This window comes from Thunnus maccoyii, chromosome 1 (assembly GCF_910596095.1).
Source record: "Thunnus maccoyii chromosome 1, fThuMac1.1, whole genome shotgun sequence".
Lineage (NCBI taxonomy): Eukaryota > Metazoa > Chordata > Actinopteri > Scombriformes > Scombridae > Thunnus > Thunnus maccoyii.
Genome location: NC_056533.1, coordinates 40694146 through 40718814, shown reverse-complemented (window position 1 = coordinate 40718814; position 24669 = coordinate 40694146). Strand labels below are relative to the sequence as shown.

Here is a 24669-nt window from a genome sequence, read left to right as displayed (position 1 = left end):
TCGTGAACATTTAACTCTGACTAGTGAACAGTAGTGAACATTAACCCTGACTAGTGAACAGTCGTAAACATTTAACTCTGACTAGTGAACAGTAGTGAACATTAACTCGGACTAGTGAACAGTAGTGAACATTAACTCTGACTAGTGAACAGTAGTGAACATTAACTCTGACTCATCATCGTTACGCTGAGATGTTGAACTCGTTAGCAAACAGTTGTTTATTTCCACATCCAGCAGTTACGGAGCAACATTATCGTTCATGTGGAGTCGTGTTTCTGCTCTCTATCAGCTCCTGAGGGAAATATCTGGCTCTTCAGCTGCTAAATGCTCCACTATGTTCACCAGCTAGTCTACAGCTAACTGTGAGCAGGTAGTGTTCAGCTACGATGTTAAGAGACGCTGAGAGTGAACCAGAACAGTAAAGTTGCAGCCGGACAGATAAACAATGAGCTGAAACTCACTATAAAGCTCCGTAAAGCCGAGAGGAGCTGCAGAGTCTCTGTAGCTTCATCACCAACACATCACACACTGACAGACCGGACTGTGGAGGGATTTGTTTTGTACCAGATAAAGTAGAAAGTTCATGTCCATCAGAAGTAATCAGATCCTTCACTGCAGTAAAGGAGGAAGAGGAGGAGGAAGAGGAGTTACATTATTTTTCTATGTTTGGACTCTGATGCTTTTTTTTACTGAGATTTTACTAACCCTAAACCATAAAGCTTTGCAGTAAAGTACTTTACTTGAGTATTTCCATTTGATGCTACTTCATACCTTCACTGCACCTCATTAAACAGATGATGTCGAGATCTGTCTTCACTTTGACATCAAAGGATCATTTTCAGCTGATAAATGTCAAAAAATCTGAATGAAACAACAAATCATGAGTGAATATATAATAAATATAACACTGAGTTGTATTTATTATGAACAGTATACTGGGTGGCAGACACACACATGCATAAAATATATATTTCCATAATCAGTACTTCTACTTTTAAACGTTTACTTCAGTAATACTTTAACGCTGTAGTATTTCTACTGTAATACTTCTTCCACCTCTGAAGCTTTGTGATATATTGTATGACTGTTATAACCTCAGAACAGAACCAGACTGTATAATATCATGTGACTGACTGTGGTTCATGGTGATTATATCACAGGTAGGGGGCGTTGTTCCCTCTTCACTGTGATATAATCACCATGAACCACAACCAGGACCCACATACTGCTTTTATAAAACACGTACCAAATATTACAATATAGAAATTATAGACACAATCCAATAAAAAAACAGTTTTATTAAGTAACAATTATACATACTGAAGCATGCCACTGATGGCTCCACCTTGTGGCCATTAATAAAACACCACCTTATCTCTAACATGTGGTTCACTGGGTGACATGAATCACCAACACGGCTGTGAAATGTGATGTTCACACACACTCTCTTCAGGAAACGCACATTCTGCTGTCTTTGTACTTTAGTGGAATATAAACATAATTTGAGGCAGATGTTTCTCTGCAGCTGTTTGCACAGATTAACATCTGGCTGAAACCTTTTTTGAACTTTAAAGTGTAGAAACAACCGAAGCAGTTTGCAGTTCTGAGTGTTAATCTGCTGCTGCGTTCATGTCACAGTTACTGTAATTATGAGTTTCTGACTTGTAAACAGATGGTCTCTCTTGTATCCAGATTGTATTAATATGTGTCTCCAGTGTCCACATCCGATCGCTCTGTCCAGCTGCCCAACAACTGAACATTAACATCCACGTTTGCACGAGTCCAAGAAAACACGAAACAAACATGCAAATAAAAGATGGCGGCCACCCGTGAGGCTGTGCTGTCGGATGGATGTTTGTTTGCTTTTCAAAGACACTTGGTCTCATCTTGACTCCGTCCAGTGTCTTGAATATCCAAAGCTTTATTGCTGCTTTCTTGCTAGTAGCTTAGCTTGCTAACTGGCTAATGGCTGCTACCTCTTTGGTTTGGAACAGTAACTGATGTATTTCTGCCCACGTAGTTGTTGTATGTGGACTGACAACACAGTTGCATTTAGACTTGTGTTCACTGTGGTCACAAGCGTCCCTGACCACCTCCGGAGACAGTTTGGCCAACTGGATCACAATCTGTCCTCGATGCGTCTTGGATGCCTTGACGGCTGTACTTTCATGTGGCCGAACACCATCCAACTGCAATCTGATCAGTTTAATGCAAAGTGTAAAAGTTCACTCTGACATGACATGGACGCTCCATGTCAGCCAGTCTGTCGTTTAATGTTATTACGGATATGATGTCATTTTGTCGGTGCTCAGTGTTTTAAACTCTCATTGGACGGCCTTCCTAAGTCATTGACACTCGCATGTCCTTCACATTAGAATCTGACGACACAGCGTGAATGACAGACCTGTGACATCATCAGCAGTAATTAGTAATTAGCCGTTGTGTCAGTTGAAGAATCTGCCATCAGGCCTTCACTCTTAAATCTGCAGTTTCACATTTATTGATTGTTCAGAGAGAATTTCTTCATTCATTGTTTGTGTATGTTTGATACTTGTTGCTGTGCTTTAAAGTAAATTATGCATACAGATGGAGAGGAGGAGGAGGAGAGAGGAGCTCAGTGCATCATGGGAAGTCCCCCAGCAGTCTAGGCCTATAGCAGCATAACTAAGGGCTGATCCAAGGCGAGCCTGGTCGGCCCTAACTATAAGCTTTATCAAAAAGGAAAGTTTTAAGCCTACTCTTAAACATAGGGAGGGTGTCTGCACCCCGGACTGAATCTGGAAGATGGTTCCATAGAAGAGGAGCCTGATAGCTGAAGGCTCTGCCTCCCATTCTACTTTTAAACACTGTAGGAACCACCAGTAAGCTGCATACTGGGAGCACAGTGTTCTAGTGGGATAATACGGTATTATGAGCTCTTCAAGATATGATGGTGTCTGACCATTAAGGGCTTTGTAAGTTAGGAGAAGGATTTTAAATTCTATTCTAGATTTTACAGGAAGCCAATGCAGCGAAGCTAAAATGGGAGAAATGTGGTCTCTTTTTCTAGTTTTAGTCAGAACACGTGCAGCTGCGTTCTGGACCAGCTGGAGAGTCTTTAGAGACTTGTTAGAGCAGCCTGATAATAAGGAATTGCAATAATCCAGCCTAGAAGTAACAAATGCGTGAACTAGTTTTTCTGCATCTTTTAGGGACAGGATGTGCCTGATTTTTGTGATATTACGTAAGTGAAAAAAGGCAGTCCTTGAGATTTGATTTATGTGGGAGTTAAAGGACATATCCTGATCAAAGATAACTCCCAGATTCCTTACGGTGGTGCTGGAGGCCAGGGTAATGCCATCCAGAGTAGCTTTATCATTAGATAATGTGTTTCTAAGGTGTTTAGGGCCAAATGCTGATGTTCATGATGTTTGCTTTAATTTGCGGGTTTGGGAGTTAAACCATGGAGCTAACCTCTTATGTTTTATTATCTTCTTTTTTAAGGGGGCGATGGAGTCGAGTGTTATTCGTAATGAGCCTGCAGCACTATCAACAAGATTATCAGTTTGGGAGGGACTAAAGTTAACATAAGAGTCCTCTGTAGTATTGAGACATGGCAGTGAATTCAGTACTGATGGAACTGCTTCCTTAAATTTATCTACAACACTATCAGAGAGACATCTAGTGAGGACATTTTTGTCTAATGGTGTGTAATCCAGTAACAGGAATTCAAAAGTTATTAAGTAATGATCTGATAAAATAGGATTTTGTGGAAAAACTATTAAATGTTCAATTTCAATGCCATAAGTCAGAACAAGGTGGAGGGTGTGGTTCAGACAGTGAGTGGGATTATTTACACACTGAGAGAAGCCAGTTGAGTCTAATAATGAGATAAATGCAGTGCTGAGACTGTCACTATCAACGTCCACATGAATATTAAATCACCTACTATAATTACTTTATCTGTACTAATGACTAAATACGACAAAAACTCTGAGAATTCAGATAAGAGTTCAGAGTACGGACCAGGAGGACGGTTCACTATAACACATAGAACTGGCTGTAAAGTTTTCCAGGTTGGCTGAGAGACTAAGAACAAGACTTTCTAATGAGTTATAATGAAGTTCAGGTCTAGAGTTGATAATGAGGCTGCGACTCCTCCTCCTCGGCCAGTGTCTGGAGGAATGTGAGTATTAATATGACTGGGAGGACTGGATTCATTTAGACTGACATGTTCTTCATGACACAGCCAGGTTTCAGTAAGACAATAAATCAATATGATGATCTGAGATTAAATCGTTTACTAATACGGCTTCAGATGACAGAGATCTAATGTTCAAGAGTCCACATTTAATTCTCTTAATTTGTTGAACTGTTGCAGTAGTGGTTTTAATTTTCACTAGATTTTTATGAATGACTCTTCTTCTGTTTATTTTAGATTCAATAGATTTAAGTGGTCGGGGGACAGACGCAGTCTCTATGTGGTTTTGGGGACAGACGTGGTCTCTATGTGGTTTTGGGGACAGACGTGGTCTCTATGTGGTTTTGGGGACAGACGTGGTCTCTATGTGGTTTTGGGGACAGACACGGTCTCTATGTGGTTTTGGGGACTGACACGGTCTCTATGTGGTTTTGGGGACAGACGTGGTCTCTATGTGGTTTTGGGGACAGACGTGGTCTCTATGTGGTTTTGGGTGGGTAACTGCTCTAATGGAAGAGAAGTGTGTAGGACTGCAGCTCTGCCTCCTGGTCTCAGTTCTGGGTCGTCATGGTTTTGGTCTACTATCCCAGAGCGGAACGTCTGCCGTCTCTCCTCATCTTCAGATATATTATGTTCCTTTAGCTGAGGAACAGAAAGAAACCATGTTTTAAAACTTCATCACAGACTGAAGATGAAACAGTAGAAAATCCTGCAGCTGAGTGTCGTTCAGCAGACAAACAACCAGTCGCTGATAACGGAGAGAAGATCGTCTCCAGAAATGAATTTCAGTCGTTCCTGATGTAAACGTCCGTCCTCTGGAAGGCTGCAAAGACTTTTTATCTGCTGAACAACCAGCAACACTTCCAGTGTGCCGCTTCGGCGTAGCGCTGGGCGGCAGCGGCAGTGGCGGCGGCGGCGGCGGGCTCATGATGAAACTTCCTGCTGATCTGATTGGACTTTCTGGTGTGACGTAGTAACGAGTAGTAACCGCCTCAACGCCGCTCGCTCTGCAGCTGCCAGTTTCAAGATAGAAGGTAGTAATTTACAGCACAGGAGGCTCCGACATCACCCTGATCATCCCACACATCTGAAACATGGCGCTGCATTGCTCATGAGCAGAGGCAGCAGGATTCGGCACATTCGGTGGAAGAGGGATGAAAACCAAACCACAGACGTCTCTGATTGGTTGAGACCTGCATATCCTCCACTTCCTGTCTGTGTAACACATAACGAGCTGTTCCTCCAAACAACACTAATCTCATTTAAAACCCTGATAATCCAAATCCTGCTGCAGCCGCTCGCTCTCCGCTCATTGTTCTCTGTTCATTCAGAAAAACACACACATGGATTAAAATGTGTCGACTTCATCTCAAACCTTCGCTGCGCTTCACTCGGACTGTTTAAACCTCTGACCCTAACCCTAACCCCCTAACCCCCTAACCCTTCCTCTAAAGACAGAAACGATGAAGTCTGACAAACTACATTTACACTGTTTAATCAGCTGTTTGCATGTTGCTGAGTATTTTTCTTAGAGCTGCAACAATTAGTTGATTGATTCAGTTTTTACTGAAACTGGTGATGCAAGAGCAGATTATTGTCTCCAGTCAATAATCATTTGGTCTTAAAAATACTGAAAAATGTCTTGTTTTGTCCGACCAACAGTCTAAAACCCAAAGATTTTCATTTTTCTATCATAAAAGTCAACAACTATTTTGAAGATTAATTAATTATTTTGAGTCATTTCTTAAGAAGAAAAAGTCCAAATTGTCTGATTGCAGCTTCTTAAACGTGGTTCTTTAGTCTCTGTGACTGTAAACTGAGATCTGGTGACTGTGAAGGTCCAGACCTGGACCAGACCCCCTCACTGTAGGGGTCCAGCATCCAGACCTGGACCAGACCCCCTCACTGTAGGGGTCCAGCATCCAGACCTGGACCAGACCCCCTCACTGTAGGGGTCCAGCATCCAGACCTGGACCAGACCCCCTCACTGTAGGGGCCCAGCATCCAGACCTGGACCAGACCCCTTCATTGTAGGGGTCCAGCATCCAGACCTGGACCAGACCCCCTCACTGTAGGGGCCCAGCATCCAGACCTGGACCAGACCCCTTCATTGTAGGGGCCCAGCATCCAGACCTGGACCAGACCCCTTCATTGTAGGGGTCCAGCATCCAGACCTGGACCAGACCCCCTCACTGTAGGGGCCCAGCATCCAGACCTGGACCAGACCCCTTCATTGTAGGGGTCCAGCATCCAGACCTGGACCAGACCCCCTCACTGTAGGGGTCCAGCACTCAGACCTGGACCAGTCTGACCATATCACATTTTTTGTAATATTTCTGGGGATTCTGAGACATTTATACAGATACGCTGGTTCGCATATTATTTGTACAAAAGCTGAATAAATTAAAATAAAAGTGAGTATTCTGCACCTGCTGTACAGACAAGTCTGTAAACATTTAGAGATAAAAAGATAATAAACCCAGACGGTTAAATCAGCAAGTGAAATGTGGGGAAATCTGTTAAATACCTAAAATATTTCATGGACTTTGGTTGATGTGGGTCTGATTATAGTGACGTCACAGAGCAGTAAACGACATGATAATTAAAGAAACAAGGAGATAGACTCACTTCTGTCAATAACTAAAGAAACCTGAGGAGGAAGCCATCGTGTTTGGAGTTTGGGGGATTTCTCAGAGTGGATCTGTGAAGCTGGACGGGTCACGAGACTCTCAGGAGGATTAGCTCGGACCGGAGTCATGAGACCGGCTCTGCTGCCTCATATGCTGCTCATATGAACCCGCTCAGCTGCTTTCTCACATCTGAGCTCCTCTGAGGCTGCAGGCCGACACGCTTCAGTCCGCACCGGTTTCAGGACGTTCAGGTGGAGACGAGCTGTCGAGATTCTTCTTCTACATGTTCTGAAGATGATTCGTCTCAGAGGTTTGTTGGGAGTTTCATCATTTAATGTCCAGAATGTTACAGAGTGAATGATGTCGGCAAACTGGAAAAAAAACTGCAACGAAAAGGGATTTAATTTAATGTGTCGAGTCCTAAAAATCTTCATAAACATCAGTTTGTTTCTATATGAAAGTTTCATCGTTTCAGTGTGAGTGAAGTCCGCAAAGCAGACAGAAAAAGATGGAAGACAGGAACAAAAAAGCACAACATTATTTAATCTGTGAGCCCAAAAAATCTTAAAAAGAAAAATGTTTGTACTTGAAAGTTTCATCATTGAGTTTGCAGAATGTCAGAGAGTGAAGGACGAAGTAATTTTGTTTGTTTTTGAGGCCAAAAATCTTCATAAACCGTCAGATCTGTTGGAAGGTTTCGGTTCCAGTGATCACATGTTGATGAACAGCTGGAACCTAGCTGCTAACATGTTAGCCAGAAGGGCACATGCTAACACTTTTCAGTCACAACATGTCTGAGCTTCTTCCTGTTTTCTCTGACCTAAAGAGTTTTCTAATCACAGAGAATACAGATCTCCCTCTCGAAGAAGAAATGTCCAACATAAAAGTGTCGTTCTTAAAGTGGGACTCACTGCTGATCCAGTTAGCTTCAAAGCTTTTTTATTATTATCTTTATCACAGGTTCGGCTAGCTACCTGCAGTTAGCTTCAAACCTTTTTTATTATCATCTTTACCATAGGTCAAGCTAGCTACCTGCAGTTAGCTTCAAGCCTTTTTTTATTATCATCTTTATCACAGGTCAAGTTAGCTACCTGCAGTTAGCTTCAAACCTTTTTTATTATTATCTTTATTGCAGGTCAAGCTAGCTACCTGCAGTTAGCTTCAAACCTTTTTTATTATCATCTTTATCACAGGTCAAGCTAGCTACCTGCAGTTAGCTTCAAACCTTTTTTATTATCATCTTTATCACAGGTCAAGCTAGCTACCTGCAGTTAGCTTCAAGCCTTTTTTATTATTATCTTTATCACAGGTCAAGTTAGCTACCTGCAGTTAGCTTCAAACCTTTTTTATTATCATCTTTATCACAGGTCAAGCTAGCTACCTGCAGTTAGCTTCAAACCTTTTTTATTATTATCTTTATCACAGGTCAAGCTAGCTACCTGTAGCTAGCTTCAAACCTTAGCTACTCATTAGCTGCTCCTGCTAGATTTACCTGCTGGGTGAGTTTGCTCAAGTTGATTTAACTGGTGATCAGCTGGTAGACCAGTTTCATGCAGCTTGTTGAGAGGTTGATAATGCTAGTGTAACTGGTCAGATGGTTGCAGACCAGCATGGTTATACTGGTGTAACTGGTCAGATGGGTGCAGACCAGCATGGTCACCTGTTCTGTTAAAAACAATAAAATGAAAAGAAATACAGCTCTCTATATTAAACATTATCAGCACAGTTGATATCAAGTGAGTTTATTATGACAGTTTGTGCATCGTTACCCATCACAGGGTCAGTCACAGACTCTGATGATGTCACAATGTCTGGCGATGAAGAAATAAGACGAAGTCACAACCTATATGGCTTTTAATTTGAAACGATGGCTTTTCATTTGAAATGGATACAGGAAGTTCCTCCCACCGAGGATGAAGGAGAGACACAAGGAAACCGTACGAGGAGAGAGGGACGTACGAGAGAGAACGTAGGACAGAGGGAACGAGTAAGCGTGCGAGGAGAGAGGAAACGAATAAGCGTGCGAGGAGAGAGGAAACGAATAAGCGTGCGAGGAGAGAGGAAACGAGCAAGCGTGCGAGGAGAGAGGAAACCAGTAAGCGTGCGAGGAGAGAGGAAACGAGTAAGCGTGCGAGGAGAGAGGAAACGAATAAGCGTGCGAGGAGACAGGAAACGAGTAAGCGTGCGAGGAGACAGGAAACGAATAAGCGTGCGAGGAGAGAGGAAACGAATAAGCGTGCGAGGAGAGAGGAAACGAATAAGCGTGCGAGGAGAGAGGAAACGAATAAGCGCGCGAGGAGAGAGGAAACCAGTAAGCGTGCGAGGAGAGAGGAAACCAGTAAACGTGCGAGGAGAGAGGAAACCAGTAAGCGTGCGAGGAGAGAGGAATGTACCAGAGAGAACGTAGGAGAGAAGAATGAGGACTGTAGATCACGTCTCAGCTGAACATGAACATCATTTCTAGGAGAGTAAAGAGAACGAAATGTGTGATTTAACACGTGTGTGTGTTTTAGTCTGTTGTGAACTTTATTCTCTCCTCCAGGATTTCAGTCACTTTGTGATTATTGAGGACAAAAATGTTTGATTTTGCAGCAGCTTTTCTCAAAACTTGTGATCCAGTTTGTGATGTTTAATGTCTCAAAGTAAAATAATGTGATTTATTTAAACTGCTGCCAGTGAAGAGTCGTACGTAACGACTTCCTGCAGATCACAACTAGAGTTCAGCTGAACATGAGAACCATGAGGACTCAACGTTCTATAAACAGAAAATACTGTACTTGAGTTCCATTTATAACCTTTATTAAATAAACTTTCAGCTCAACATCAGCAGCAAATAAAATCATCAATAATGTTATTAAAATAAATCTAGTTTGATGTTTGAGGCAGATTATGTCTCCTGACTCACTGAATCAAACCTCATCTGGGAACATTTGGGAACATTTGGGAACATCTGGGAACATTTGGGAACATCTGGGAACATTTGGGAACATTTGGGAACATTTGGGAACAGTTTATGGCATCGTGTTTGTTGGCAGGTGAGATTTGTCGTCAGTTGTCGCCACACCAAACACGACGATTGGTCCAAACCACAAGCAGCTGCTGATTCAGACGTTTCATGTGGAAAAGTTGCTGTAATTTAGTAAAATTGCAGATTTCATAAATATTGTGGAGATTTCTTGAGTTTGTGTTAATTACTGTGATCGCAGTGAGTTAATTAACTAAAACTGAAGTGATTTATTTATTGTGACTCTGCTGCTGCTCAACCTTCAGCAGATTTATTAATTATCAGATTAATTATGTTTGTTTTAAATGATCAATCATTAATCAGTGATTGATTTCCTGGAAACGCTGATGGATGATGATGAAGATGATTGTTCACATGATGAAAACAATCAAACTAAGGTTCATGTGACGCTCAGATGTTAATCCTCCTTCATCCACAGTGCACACATTTTACAAAGTGCTTCTGAACACAACAGACACACACACACACACACACACACACACACACACACACACACACACACACACACACACACACACACACACACTCACACACACACACACACTCACACACACACACACACACACACACACACACACACACACACACACACACACACAGTCACACACACACACAGAGTCATTAGTTTGTGAAGATAAACAGATTTAAAGGGCAGTTCTGTGTGTTTCAGCAGGATTAGGACCATAAGAGGATTGAATGCATAAAGAAATGGAAAGCTCCACTCTCCCAGTAATTAGTCAGATCCATTCAGTCATGAACACACAGTTCAGGGTTTCATGTGGAGCTGCAGATGAATATCTCATTCATCACTTCCTTTGTGGATTAAAGTTCATCATGAAATATAGAAATATATGTTTACAATGAGGACAGTTTCCTGCTGCATTTCTATGACTCTGATACACTGTAGTACAGACACATCTGACTGTATTTACACTATACACACATTTATACACTATCAACCATTAAACTACATATAAACACAATATACACATTTATATACTATCAACCATTAAACTACATAAACACAATATACACATTTATACACTATCAACCATTAAACTACATATAAACACAATATACACATTTATACACTATCAACCATTAAACTACATATAAACACAATATACACATTTATACACTATCAACCATTAAACTACATATAAACACAATATACACATTTATACACTATCAACTATTAAACTACATAAACACAATATACACATTTATACACTATCAACTATTAAACTACATATAAACACAATATACACATTTATACACTATCAACTATTAAACTACATATAAACACAATATACACATTTATACACTATCAACCATTAAACTACATAAACACAATATACACATTTATACACTATCAACTATTAAACTACATAAACACAATATACACATTTATACACTATCAACCATTAAACTACATAAACACAATATACACATTTATACACTATCAACCATTAAACTACATATAAACACAATATACACATTTATACACTATCAACTATTAAACTACATAAACACAATATACACATTTATACACTATCACCCATTAAACTACATAAACACAATATACACATTTATATACTATCAACCATTAAACTACATAAACACAATAAAACACATTTATACACTATCAACCATTAAACTACATATAAACACAATATACACATTTATACACTATCAACCATTAAACTATATATAAACACAATATACACATTTATACACTATCAACCATTAAACTACATAAACACAATAAAACACATTTATACACTATCAACCATTAAACTACATATAAACACAATATACACATTTATACACTATCAACCATTAAACTACATATAAACACAATATACACATTTATACACTATCAACTATTAAACTACATAAACACAATATACACATTTATACACTATCAACCATTAAACTACATATAAACACAATATACACATTTATACACTATCAACTATTAAACTACATAAACACAATAAAACACATTTATACACTATCAACCATTAAACTACATATAAACACAATATACACATTTATACACTATCAACTATTAAACTACATAAACACAATATACACATTTATACACTATCAACCATTAAACTATATATAAACACAATATACACATTTATACACTATCAACCATTAAACTATATATAAACACAATATACACATTTATACACTATCAACCATTAAACTACATAAACACAATAAAACACATTTATACACTATCAACCATTAAACTATATATAAACACAATATACACATTTATACACTATCAACCATTAAACTACATAAACACAATATACACATTTATACACTATCAACCATTAAACTACATAAACACAATATACACATTTATACACTATCAACCATTAAACTACATATAAACACAATATACACATTTATACACTATCAACCATTAAACTACATATAAACACAATATACACATTTATACACTATCAACCATTAAACTACATATAAACACAATATACACATTTATACACTATCAACCATTAAACTACATAAACACAATATACACATTTATACACTATCAACCATTAAACTACATATAAACACAATATACACATTTATACACTATCAACCATTAAACTACATATAAACACAATATACACATTTATACACTATCAACTATTAAACTACATATAAACACAATATACACATTTATACACTATCAACCATTAAACTACATATAAACACAATATACACATTTATACACTATCAACCATTAAACTACATAAACACAATATACACATTTATACACTATCAACCATTAAACTACATAAACACAATATACACATTTATACACTATCAACTATTAAACTACATAAACACAATATACACATTTATACACTATCAACCATTAAACTACATATAAACACAATATACACATTTATACACTATCAACCATTAAACTACATATAAACACAATATACACATTTATACACTATCAACCATTAAACTACATAAACACAATATACACATTTATACACTATCAACCATTAAACTACATAAACACAATATACACATTTATACACTATCAACCATTAAACTACATAAACACAATATACACATTTATACACTGTCAACCATTAAACTACATATAAACACAATATACACATTTATACACTATCAACCATTAAACTACATAAACACAATATACACATTTATACACTATCAACCATTAAACTACATATAAACACAATATACACATTTATACACTATCAACTATTAAACTACATATAAACACAATATACACATTTATACACTATCAACCATTAAACTACATAAACACAATATACACATTTATACACTATCACCCATTAAACTACATAAACACTATATACACATTTATTCACTATCAACCATTAAACTACATAAACACAATACACACATTTATACACTATCAACCATTAAACTATATAAACACAATATACACATTTATACACTATCAACCATTAAACTACATAAACACAATATACACATTTATACACTATCAACCATTAAACTACATATAAACACAATATACACATTTATACACTATCAACCATTAAACTACATAAACACAATATACACATTTATACACTATCACCCATTAAACTACATAAACACTATATACACATTTATTCACTATCAACCATTAAACTACATAAACACAATACACACATTTATACACTATCAACCATTAAACTATATAAACACAATATACACATTTATACACTATCAACCATTAAACTACATAAACACAATATACACATTTATACACTATCAACCATTAAACTACATATAAACACAATATACACATTTATACACTATCAACCATTAAACTACATAAACACAATATACACATTTATACACTATCAACCATTAAACTACATATAAACACAATATACACATTTATACACTATCAACCATTAAACTACATAAACACAATATACACATTTATACACTATCAACCATTAAACTACATAAACACAATAAAACACATTTATTCACTATCAACCATTAAACTACATAAACACAATACACACATTTATACACTATCAACCATTAAACTATATAAACACAATATACACATTTATACACTATCAACCATTAAACTACATAAACACAATATACACATTTATACACTATCAACCATTAAACTACATAAACACAATATACACATTTATACACTATCACCCATTAAACTACATAAACACTATATACACATTTATTCACTATCAACCATTAAACTACATAAACACAATACACACATTTATACACTATCAACCATTAAACTATATAAACACAATATACACATTTATACACTATCAACCATTAAACTACATAAACACAATATACACATTTATACACTATCAACCATTAAACTACATATAAACACAATATACACATTTATACACTATCAACCATTAAACTACATAAACACAATATACACATTTATACACTATCAACCATTAAACTACATATAAACACAATATACACATTTATACACTATCAACCATTAAACTACATAAACACAATATACACATTTATACACTATCAACCATTAAACTACATAAACACAATAAAACACATTTATACACTATCAACCATTAAACTACATAAACACAATATACACATTTATACACTATCAACCATTAAACTACATAAACACTATATACACATTTATTCACTATCAACCATTAAACTACATATAAACACAATATACACATTTATATACTATCAACTATTAAACTACATAAACACAATATACACATTTATACACTATCAACCATTAAACTACATAAACACAATACACACATTTATACACTATCAACCATTAAACTACATAAACACAATATACACATTTATACACTATCAACCATTAAACTACATAAACACAATATACACATTTATACACTATCAACCATTAAACTACATATAAACACAATATACACATTTATACACTATCAACTATTAAACTACATAAACACAATATACACATTTATTCACTATCAACCATTAAACTACATATAAACACAATATACACATTTATATACTATCAACTATTAAACTACATAAACACAATATACACATTTATACACTATCAACCATTAAACTACATAAACACAATACACACATTTATACACTATCAACCATTAAACTACATAAACACAATATACACATTTATACACTATCAACCATTAAACTACATAAACACAATATACACATTTATACACTATCAACCATTAAACTACATATAAACACAATATACACATTTATACACTATCAACTATTAAACTACATAAACACAATATACACATTTATACACTATCAACCATTAAACTACATATAAACACAATATACACATTTATACACTATCAACCATTAAACTACATATAAACACAATATACACATTTATACACTATCAACCATTAAACTACATAAACACAATAAAACACATTTATACACTATCAACCATTAAACTACATAAACACAATATACACATTTATACACTATCAACCATTAAACTACATAAACACAATAAAACACAGTTATACACTATCAACCATTAAACTACATATAAACACAATATACACATTTATACACTATCAACCATTAAACTACATATAAACACAATATACACATTTATACACTATCAACCATTAAACTACATAAACACAATAAAACACATTTATACACTATCAACCATTAAACTACATATAAACACAATATACACATTTATACACTATCAACCATTAAACTACATATAAACACAATATACACATTTATACACTATCAACCATTAAACTACATAAACACAATAAAACACATTTATACACTATCAACCATTAAACTACATATAAACACAATATACACATTCATACACTATCAACCATTAAACTACATAAACACAATATACACATTTATACACTATCAACCATTAAACTACATAAACACAATATACACATTTATACACTATCAACCATTAAACTACATATAAACACAATATACACATTTATACACTATCAACTATTAAACTACATAAACACAATATACACATTTATACACTATCAACCATTAAACTACATAAACACAATATACACATTTATACACTATCAACCATTAAACTACATAAACACAATATACACATTTATACACTATCAACTATTAAACTACATAAACACAATATACACATTTATACACTATCAACCATTAAACTACATAAACACAATATACACATTTATACACTATCACCCATTAAACTACATAAACACAATATACACATTTATACACTATCAACCATTAAACTACATATAAACACAATATACACATTTATACACTATCAACCATTAAACTACATATAAACACAATATACACATTTATACACTATCAACCATTAAACTACATAAACACAATATACACATTTATACACTATCAACCATTAAACTACATAAACACAATATACACATTTATACACTATCAACTATTAAACTACATAAACACAATACACACATTTATACACTATCAACTATTAAACTACATATAAACACAATATACACATTTATACACTATCAACCATTAAACTACATAAACACAATATACACATTTATACACTATCAACCATTAAACTACATAAACACAATATACACATTTATACACTATCAACCATTAAACTACATAAACACAATATACACATTTATACACTATCAACCATTAAACTACATAAACACAATATACACATTTATACACTATCAACTATTAAACTACATAAACACAATATACACATTTATACACTATCAACTATTAAACTACATAAACACAATATACACATTTATACACTATCAACCATTAAACTACATATAAACACAATATACACATTTATACACTATCAACCATTAAACTACATAAACACAATATACACATTTATACACTATCAACCATTAAACTACATAAACACAATATACACATTTATACACTATCAACTATTAAACTACATATAAACACAATATACACATTTACACACTATCAACCATTAAATCTTGTACTTGGTGCTGTCGTGCTGCAGTCAGCGTATTGTCTCATTTGTGTTACTGACAGTGTTTTTGCTGCTCTCAGTTAATTTTGCTGTATTCTTCATTACTGTGGATAAATACCTGCTGTATATTTAAACTTATGCTAGTTCTGCTCAAGCACTCTTAGCTCTCTCCTTCTTTTAGCAACTTTTCTCACTAATCCCACAGTTGTTAGTTACTTTAGCTCAGCAGTTAGCTTAGCAGCTAACTTAGCTTAGCAGTTAGCGATGGCTTCTCTCGCTCCCTCTCGTTGTCCTGCTCTCTCTTGCTCGGTGTGTTTTATGTTTAGTTATTCCTCTGCCTCCTTTAGTGATAGTGGTACGTGTAATAAATGTAGTTTATTTGCAGTGCTGGAGGCGAGGCTCAGTGAATTGGAAGCTCAGCTCTGCACCATAGAAAACCAACCATTAGCTAATGTAGTTAACAAAGTCACATAGTGGAGGAGGCCAAACCATTTAACATTTTACAAACCAGACAGAAATTTTAAAATAATCTAAACTTCTCAAAGCTCAGTAAATTGTATTTCTCCAGTATCCTACAGTGATGGAAATGCATTGGCATTCATCTAAACCATCAACCTGTCTCTTAGACTCCATCCCAACTAGGCTGCTTAAGGAAGCCTTACCCTTAGTGAGCACTTCTTTACTAGATATGATCAATCTGTCTTTAGTAACAGGCTATGTACCACAGTCCTTTAAAGTAGCTGTAATTAAACCTCTTCTTAAGAAGCCTACTCTTGATTCAGGTGTTTTAGCCAATTATAGACCTATATCTAACCTTCCATTTCTCTCTAAGATCCTTGAGAAAGCAGTCTCTAATCAGTTATGTGACTTTCTACATAACAATAGTTTATTGAGGATTTTCAGTCAGGATTTAGAGGCATCATAGCACAGAGACAGCACTGGTGAAAGTCACTAATGACCTCCTAACTGCATCGGACAAAGGATTTGTCTCTATACTTGTCCTGTTAGATCTTAGTGCTGCATTCGACACAATTGACCATCACATCCTTTTGCAGAGACTGGAACATTTAATTGGCATTAAAGGAACTGCATTAAGCTGGTTTAAGTCCTATTTATCAGACCGACTTCAGTTTGTACATGTTAATGATGAATCCTCCATGAAGCTGATTGGCTGGGAGCTGATTGGCTGGGATTTGATTGGCTGGGATCTGATTGGCTGGGAGCTGATTGGCTGGGGGAGACACAGGGAGCAGGGCTACAGGAATACATGAGGAACAAGATGTTACCAACTGACAAGAATAAAACCAAATCAGAGGAAGAAACAACACCAACCTCAATCACTACACAAACTATCTGTAACCCAGAATATTCACACACAGTCCTCTTCATCACTGAGACCATGAGGGCTGTGTGAGTTCAGACCAGAGAGAAAACCAAGACAGACCAACCAAAATCATCATCATGCAAGATCTGTTAAAGACTTCCCATCAGTCTGATCCAGACAAAGAGTGTGAGTCCTCTGGAGGAGGAGGAGGGTCAGAACCAGAACATTCAGCTGTAAGTCGGTTCATGTCAGAACTCTGTTGTTGTGTTTCAGGTTCAGAGAGCGTGGATCGAGAGAACCTTCCAGAAGAGAGAATGTATCCAGATTATTCCCGGAAAAGATGCCAGCAGGTACCGAACGTCTTCAGATTCACACTTATCATCCAAATCTGAAGCATCCTGAATGTTTCTGAATCAATACTATAAAGCTAAGTACTGAAGTACAGATGCACCAAATAGTGATTTTTCCCTCTAAACTTCTCACATGCTTTCATTTCAATAAATGTTCAAATGATCCAATATTTCAGCAAAAATCAAAGATTAGAGAAAAAGTCCAAAAACTGAAAACAGATTTGTGTATCAGAACTTTGTTTTTTCTTCTTTCCTCTCCCATTAATCATCTCACCACCCCTCAGATTTATCTGCTGACCCTTTGGAGGGGCCCGACCCCTAGGTTGGGAACCACTGGACTAAACTAGCTAACTGTATATAAAGTAGTGTAAACTAGCTCCACCTCCAGCAGCTACAACAGTAACATGCTGCTCTAACACTGATGCTTCACTATTAATAATCTAATGATGTCATATATAATAATATATCAGTCAGAGGGACCAAACCACTACTTTTACTGCAATACTTTAACTACATCAAGCTCATAATACTTATGTACTTTTACTGCAATACTTTAACTACATCAAGCTCATAATACTTATGTACTTTTACTGCAATACTTTAACTACATCAAGCTCATAATACTTATGTACTTTTACTGAGGTTCATGTAGATATTAAACAGAACTTCACCATGTGTAACTCTCCTCTCCTCTTCCTCCTCCTCTTCTTCCCCCTGTTCAGGTGTAGTTGTGGTCAGCTGGTGACGCAGCACACCTCCGTCCCCTCGGGACCCAGAGAGGACGGAGCCCCGCTGGTTCAGTTGGATGTCCAACCTGCAGAACGATGGAACCCCCTCAAACACACTCAGACCAGGCCCACCGACGCCTACGGTATCCTCGAGTTCCAGGAAGGAGGTCACGTCAACAAGGCCATGGTACACTCACTCACTCACTCACTCACTCACTCATTCACTCATTCACTCATTCATAAAGTCTCACTAGTTAAATATATATACCGATATATATATATATATATATATATATAGTTATATTTATAGATATAGTTATATATATATATAAAACTGTATCTATAAATATAACCATAACTACAACTATATATATATTTATATATATATGTGTGTGTGTGTGTGTGTGTGTGTGTGTGTATATATATATATATATATATATATGTATAGTTGTAGTTATGGTTGTTGGTGTGGACGCCTGCCAGAGTCTCTGTGTCCCTGATCTTTGACTGAAAGGTTCATCATGTCTGTGTGCAGGTTTCAGGTCTGTCAGTGTAAAACATCAGATTAATAATTTCTCCGCTTTTAAAAATATCAGCAAAAAGATTTCTGGCTGTTTCTTAAAATTTGTGTTTGAATGTGTCTCTGTTTCCTCTCTCCTAGCAACTGGCTCCTGCTAACTCCTGCTAGCTCCCTGCTAACTCCCGCTAGCTCCCGCTAACTCCTGCTAGCTCCCGCCAACTCCTAACTCCTGCTAACTCCTGCTAACTTCTGCTAACGCCTGCTAACTCCTGCTAACTCCTGCTAGCTCCCGCCAACTCCTAACTCCTGATAACTCCTGCTAACTTCTGCTAACTTCTGCTAACGCCTGCTAACTCCTGCTAGCTCCCACTAACTCCTCCTAGCTCCCGCCAACTCCTAACTCCTGCTAACTCCTGCTAACTTCTGCTAACTTCTGCTAATGCCTGCTAACTCTCGCTAGCTCCCGCTAACTCCTGCTAGCTCCCGCCAACTCCTAACTCCTGCTAACTCCTGCTAACTTCTGCTAACTTCTGCTAACGCCTGCTAACTCCTGCTCACTCCAGCTAACTCCTGCTAACTCTGGCTAACTACTGCTAACTCTGGCTAACTACTGCTAACTCCCGCTAGCTCCTGCTAACTCCCATGTACTCACACTAGCTCCCGCCAACTCCTAACTCCTGCTAACTCCGGCTAACTCCTGCTAACTCTGGCTAACTACTGCTAACTCCGGCTAACTCCTGCTAACTCTGGCTAACTCCTGCTAACTCCGGCTAACTACTGCTAACTCTGGCTAACTCCTGCTAACTCCGGCTAACTACTGCTAACTCTGGCTAACTACTGCTAACTCCCACTAACTACTGCTAACGCTGGCTAACTCCTGCTAACTCCGGCTAACTACTGCTAACTCTGGCTAACTACTGCTAACTCACGCTAACTACTGCTAACGCTGGCTAACTCCTGCTAACTCCGGCTAACTACTGCTAACTCTGGCTAACTCCTGCTAACTCCGGCTAACTACTGCTAACTCCGACTAACTACTGCTAACTCCCGCTAACTCCTGTCACACTTTCTTTGAGGATTTTCTTGTTTCCTCGTGTCCTGATGTTCTTGAAGTCTTTAAGTTTTCCAAATATTTACTTTGTTCTTCTCAATTTAAAATGACAAAAATACAAATTGTGCAAATCTAAGAGCTCATGTCTGCTCCTCTCTCCTCCTCCTCTCTCCTCCTCCTCCTCCTCCTCCTCTCTCCTCCTCCTCCTCCTCCTGCAGTATATCCGGGTGTCCTATGATTCGAAGCCAGACAGTCTTCTCCACCTGATGGTGAAGGACTGGCAGCTGGAGCTCCCCACGCTGCTCATCTCCATCCATGGAGGCCTGCAGAACTTTGACCTTCCCCCCAAACTGAAGCAGGTCTTTGGGAAGGGACTGATCAAAGCTGCCGTCACCACCGGAGCCTGGATCTTCACCGGGGGAGTCAGCACCGGTACAGACCTCCACTCTTCCTCCACCCTCACCTCCACCTTGATCTCCACTCTCACCTCCACCCTCACCTCCACCTGACCTCCACCCTCACCTCCACCTTGATCTCCACCCTCACCTCCACCCTCACCTCCACCTGACCTCCACCCTCACCTCCACCCTGACCTCCACTCTCACCTCCACCCTCACCTCCACCTTGATCTCCACCCTCACCTCTACCATGACCTCCACCTCACCCCCACTCTCACTACTACCCTCACCTCCACCCTCACCTCCACCTGACCTCCACCCTCACCTCCACCCTGACCTCCACTCTCACCTCCACCCTCACCTCCACCTTGATCTCCACCCTCACCTCTACCATGATCTCCACCTCACCCCCACTCTCACTACAACCCTCACCTCCACTCTCACCTCCACCTTGACCTCCACCCTCACCTCCACCCTCACCTCCACCTTGACCTCCACCTTGACCTCCACCCTCACCTCCACCCTCACCTCCACCCTGACCTCCACCCTCACCTCCACCTTGACCTCCACCCTCACCTCCACCTTGACCTCCACCCTCACCTCCACCCTCACCTCCACCTTGACCTCCACCCTCACCTTCACCCTGACCTCCACCCTCACCTCCACCCTCACCTCCACCTTGACCTCCACCCTCACCTTCACCTTCAATCTCACCTCCACTCTTCCTCCACCCTCACCTCCACCCTCCCTCTACCCTTCCTCCACTCTTCCTCCACTCTTCCTCCACCCTTCCTCCACTCTTCCTCCACCCTTCCTCCACCCTTCCTCCACCCTTCCTCCACCCTGACCTCCACTCTTCCTCCACCCTTCCTCCACCCTTCCTCCACTCTTCCTCCACCCTTCCTCCACCCTGACCTCCACCCTTCCTCCACCCTGACCTCCACTCTTCCTCCACTCTTCCTCCACCCTTCCTCCACCCTGACCTCCACTCTTCCTCCACCCTTCCTCCACCCTTCCTCCACTCTTCCTCCACCCTTCCTCCACTCTTCCTCCACCCTCACCTCCACCCTTCCTCCACTCTTCCTCCACCCTTCCTCCACCCTTCCTCCACCCTTCCTCCACTCTTCCTCCACCCTCACCTCCACCCTTCCTCCACTCTTCCTCCACCCTTCCTCCACTCTTCCTCCACCCTTCCTCCACCCTTCCTCCACTCTTCCTCCACCCTTCCTCCACTCTTCCTCCACCCTTCCTCCATCCTTCCTCCACTCTTCCTCCACCCTTCCTCCACCCTCACCTCCACCCTTCCTCCACCCTTCCTCCACTCTTCCTCCACCCTTCCTCCACCCTTCCTCCACTCTTCCTCCACCCTTCCTCCACCTGACCTCCACTCTTCCTCCACCCTTCCTCCACCCTTCCTCCACCCTTCCTCCACCCTTCCTCCACTCTTCCTCCACCTCTCCTCTGTGATGTTTCAGGAGTGATCCGTCATGTTGGAGACGCTCTGAAGGATCATTCGTCGAAGTCCAGAGGGAAAGTCTGCGCCATCGGCATCGCGCCGTGGGGGATCATCGAGAACAAAGATGACCTGATCGGGAGAGACGTAAGACAAACCCATTTATCGATCAGTAATTTGCCCCTCCCACCTCCGACTGAACCAATCACAGCTGTGCATTTCAGGTGACGCGGCCCTATCAGACCATGTCCAACCCGCTCAGCAAGCTGTCGGTCGTGAATAGCAGCCACTCCCACTTCATCCTGGCCGATAACGGGACGAGCGGGAAGTACGGCGCCGAGGTCCGCCTCCGCCGGCAGCTGGAGAAGCACATCGCTCTGCAGAAGATCAACACACGTGAGTCACGTGACCTGCTGAAACAGCCAATAACTGCTGCTCCTGCACACACACACAGCAGGGGGTTAGAGTTCACACTGTCCATGTGACCAGTCATGTGACCTGTGGGTTTCCCTTTGTCATCCTATGCCTGGAGCTGTGAGCAAGGCAGGGACCGCAAAGGGAGGCTCAGCCGTCACCTCTCACTTCCACCACAGAAGAAGAACCAGACCAGTCCTAAAGATGAGAAGAAGAGTCCTGCAGGGTTCTGGGTCAGGAAGCAGGTTCAACGAACTCTGACGAACCTGAGTATTTTCACTCTGAGGTCAGTGTGAACATCAATGGAGCTCTATGAGTCACCATGGCAACCACTGACTGTACATTAATCTGGACGTCATCGCAGCTCCTTAAAAGTGAAGCCAAACATCTGGATCGCCCCCTGGTGGCTGCTGCAGTACAGGTCATAAGCCCCGCCCCCTGGTGGCTGCTGCAGTACAGGTCATAAGCCCCGCCCCCTCCATGTCAAATACACTTCCTCCAAAGACTGTTTCTGTCCTTTTGGGTCGTTCTTATCACACTGGTGTTTGTCCAAGTGCTCATTTTTCTGATCAGTTTTTTAGTTATTTGACGATATAAAAAGGGGGTCTGACATCATGATTGACAGCTGTGACAGCTGCTCTCAAACCTGAGGGGGGTGTGTCCTGCGGGCCGCTCCACGGGGCACCCAGTGGAGATCTCCATCTTTATATACAGTCACCATGGCAACAGGTAAATAAAAGGCAGAGCCTCCGTGTGAGATATTAATGCGTGTGTATGCAGACGATGCACATTTATATTTAAAAAGAGCCTGAGGCAGAGCAGGAAACGTGTCAATAAAGTTTTATTCAGTGTCGTCCGTTAATTGATCGTTTATCAGACTCACGTTTGCTTAATGATGATAAAGTGGAATCTGTGTATCAGGCTGCAGCTACATTACATTTAAATATATTTGTTCAGCTTTAATCCGAAACACAGGAAGCAGCAGCTGAAGATGATCTAAACATGAATAGATCAAAGACACTGAGACGTGACTGCAGCTCACAGGCTGATCAATAAATATGTGTTTGATGATTTGCTTCGAGGTTAAAATTCAGCAGATTTTAAATGTTTATACATCAGTGATGCTGCTCACTCAGAAATATTAACATATAATCAATATTACAATATTACAGGAACGATGTTCCATCAGTGGACCAATCAGAGATCATTATTCATTGATCCGACGTGTCTGAAGCTTCATACTGATTGTTTAAATTTAAACTGAGATTAAACATTATGTGTATTAAAGATTAGAGGTCAGCAGCTGCTCTGACAGACTGACTCAGAGTCTAAGAGTTATAACAGAAGGACGTGAAGAGGTTTGATTCTGAGCTGACGATCAATTCACACATTAAAGCAGCGACTTCAGAAAGTCCTGAATAACAAACGAACATCAACCAGGATCCAGATTCTGACAGTAAACCTCCACTAACGACACGACTGAACGAACGAAGACACGAAACTCTGTAAGAAACAGAGAGAAACTCAGAAAACCTG

General features: G+C 39.2%; 1 protein-coding gene and 1 long non-coding RNA gene across 2 annotated transcripts in view; one reads left to right on the top strand and one right to left on the bottom strand.

Moving 5' to 3' along the window:
• LOC121910602 (transient receptor potential cation channel subfamily M member 1-like) overlaps window positions 1-24669 on the top strand; it is a 63629-nt gene that overhangs the window by 1770 nt on the left and 37190 nt on the right. The window contains exons 2-6 of the mRNA XM_042431885.1: window positions 18493-18569; window positions 19292-19484; window positions 21087-21300; window positions 22742-22866; window positions 22944-23115. Of these exons, the coding sequence (XP_042287819.1) occupies window positions 18493-18569; window positions 19292-19484; window positions 21087-21300; window positions 22742-22866; window positions 22944-23115 (781 nt within the window). The remainder of the gene's footprint in view (window positions 1-18492; window positions 18570-19291; window positions 19485-21086; window positions 21301-22741; window positions 22867-22943; window positions 23116-24669) is intronic.
• LOC121910681 lies at window positions 479-7162 on the bottom strand. The gene is made up of 3 exons (XR_006099718.1): window positions 6809-7162; window positions 772-861; window positions 479-612 (listed from the first exon to the last, which is right to left on the bottom strand). It is a non-coding gene; the product is annotated as an uncharacterized LOC121910681 (long non-coding RNA).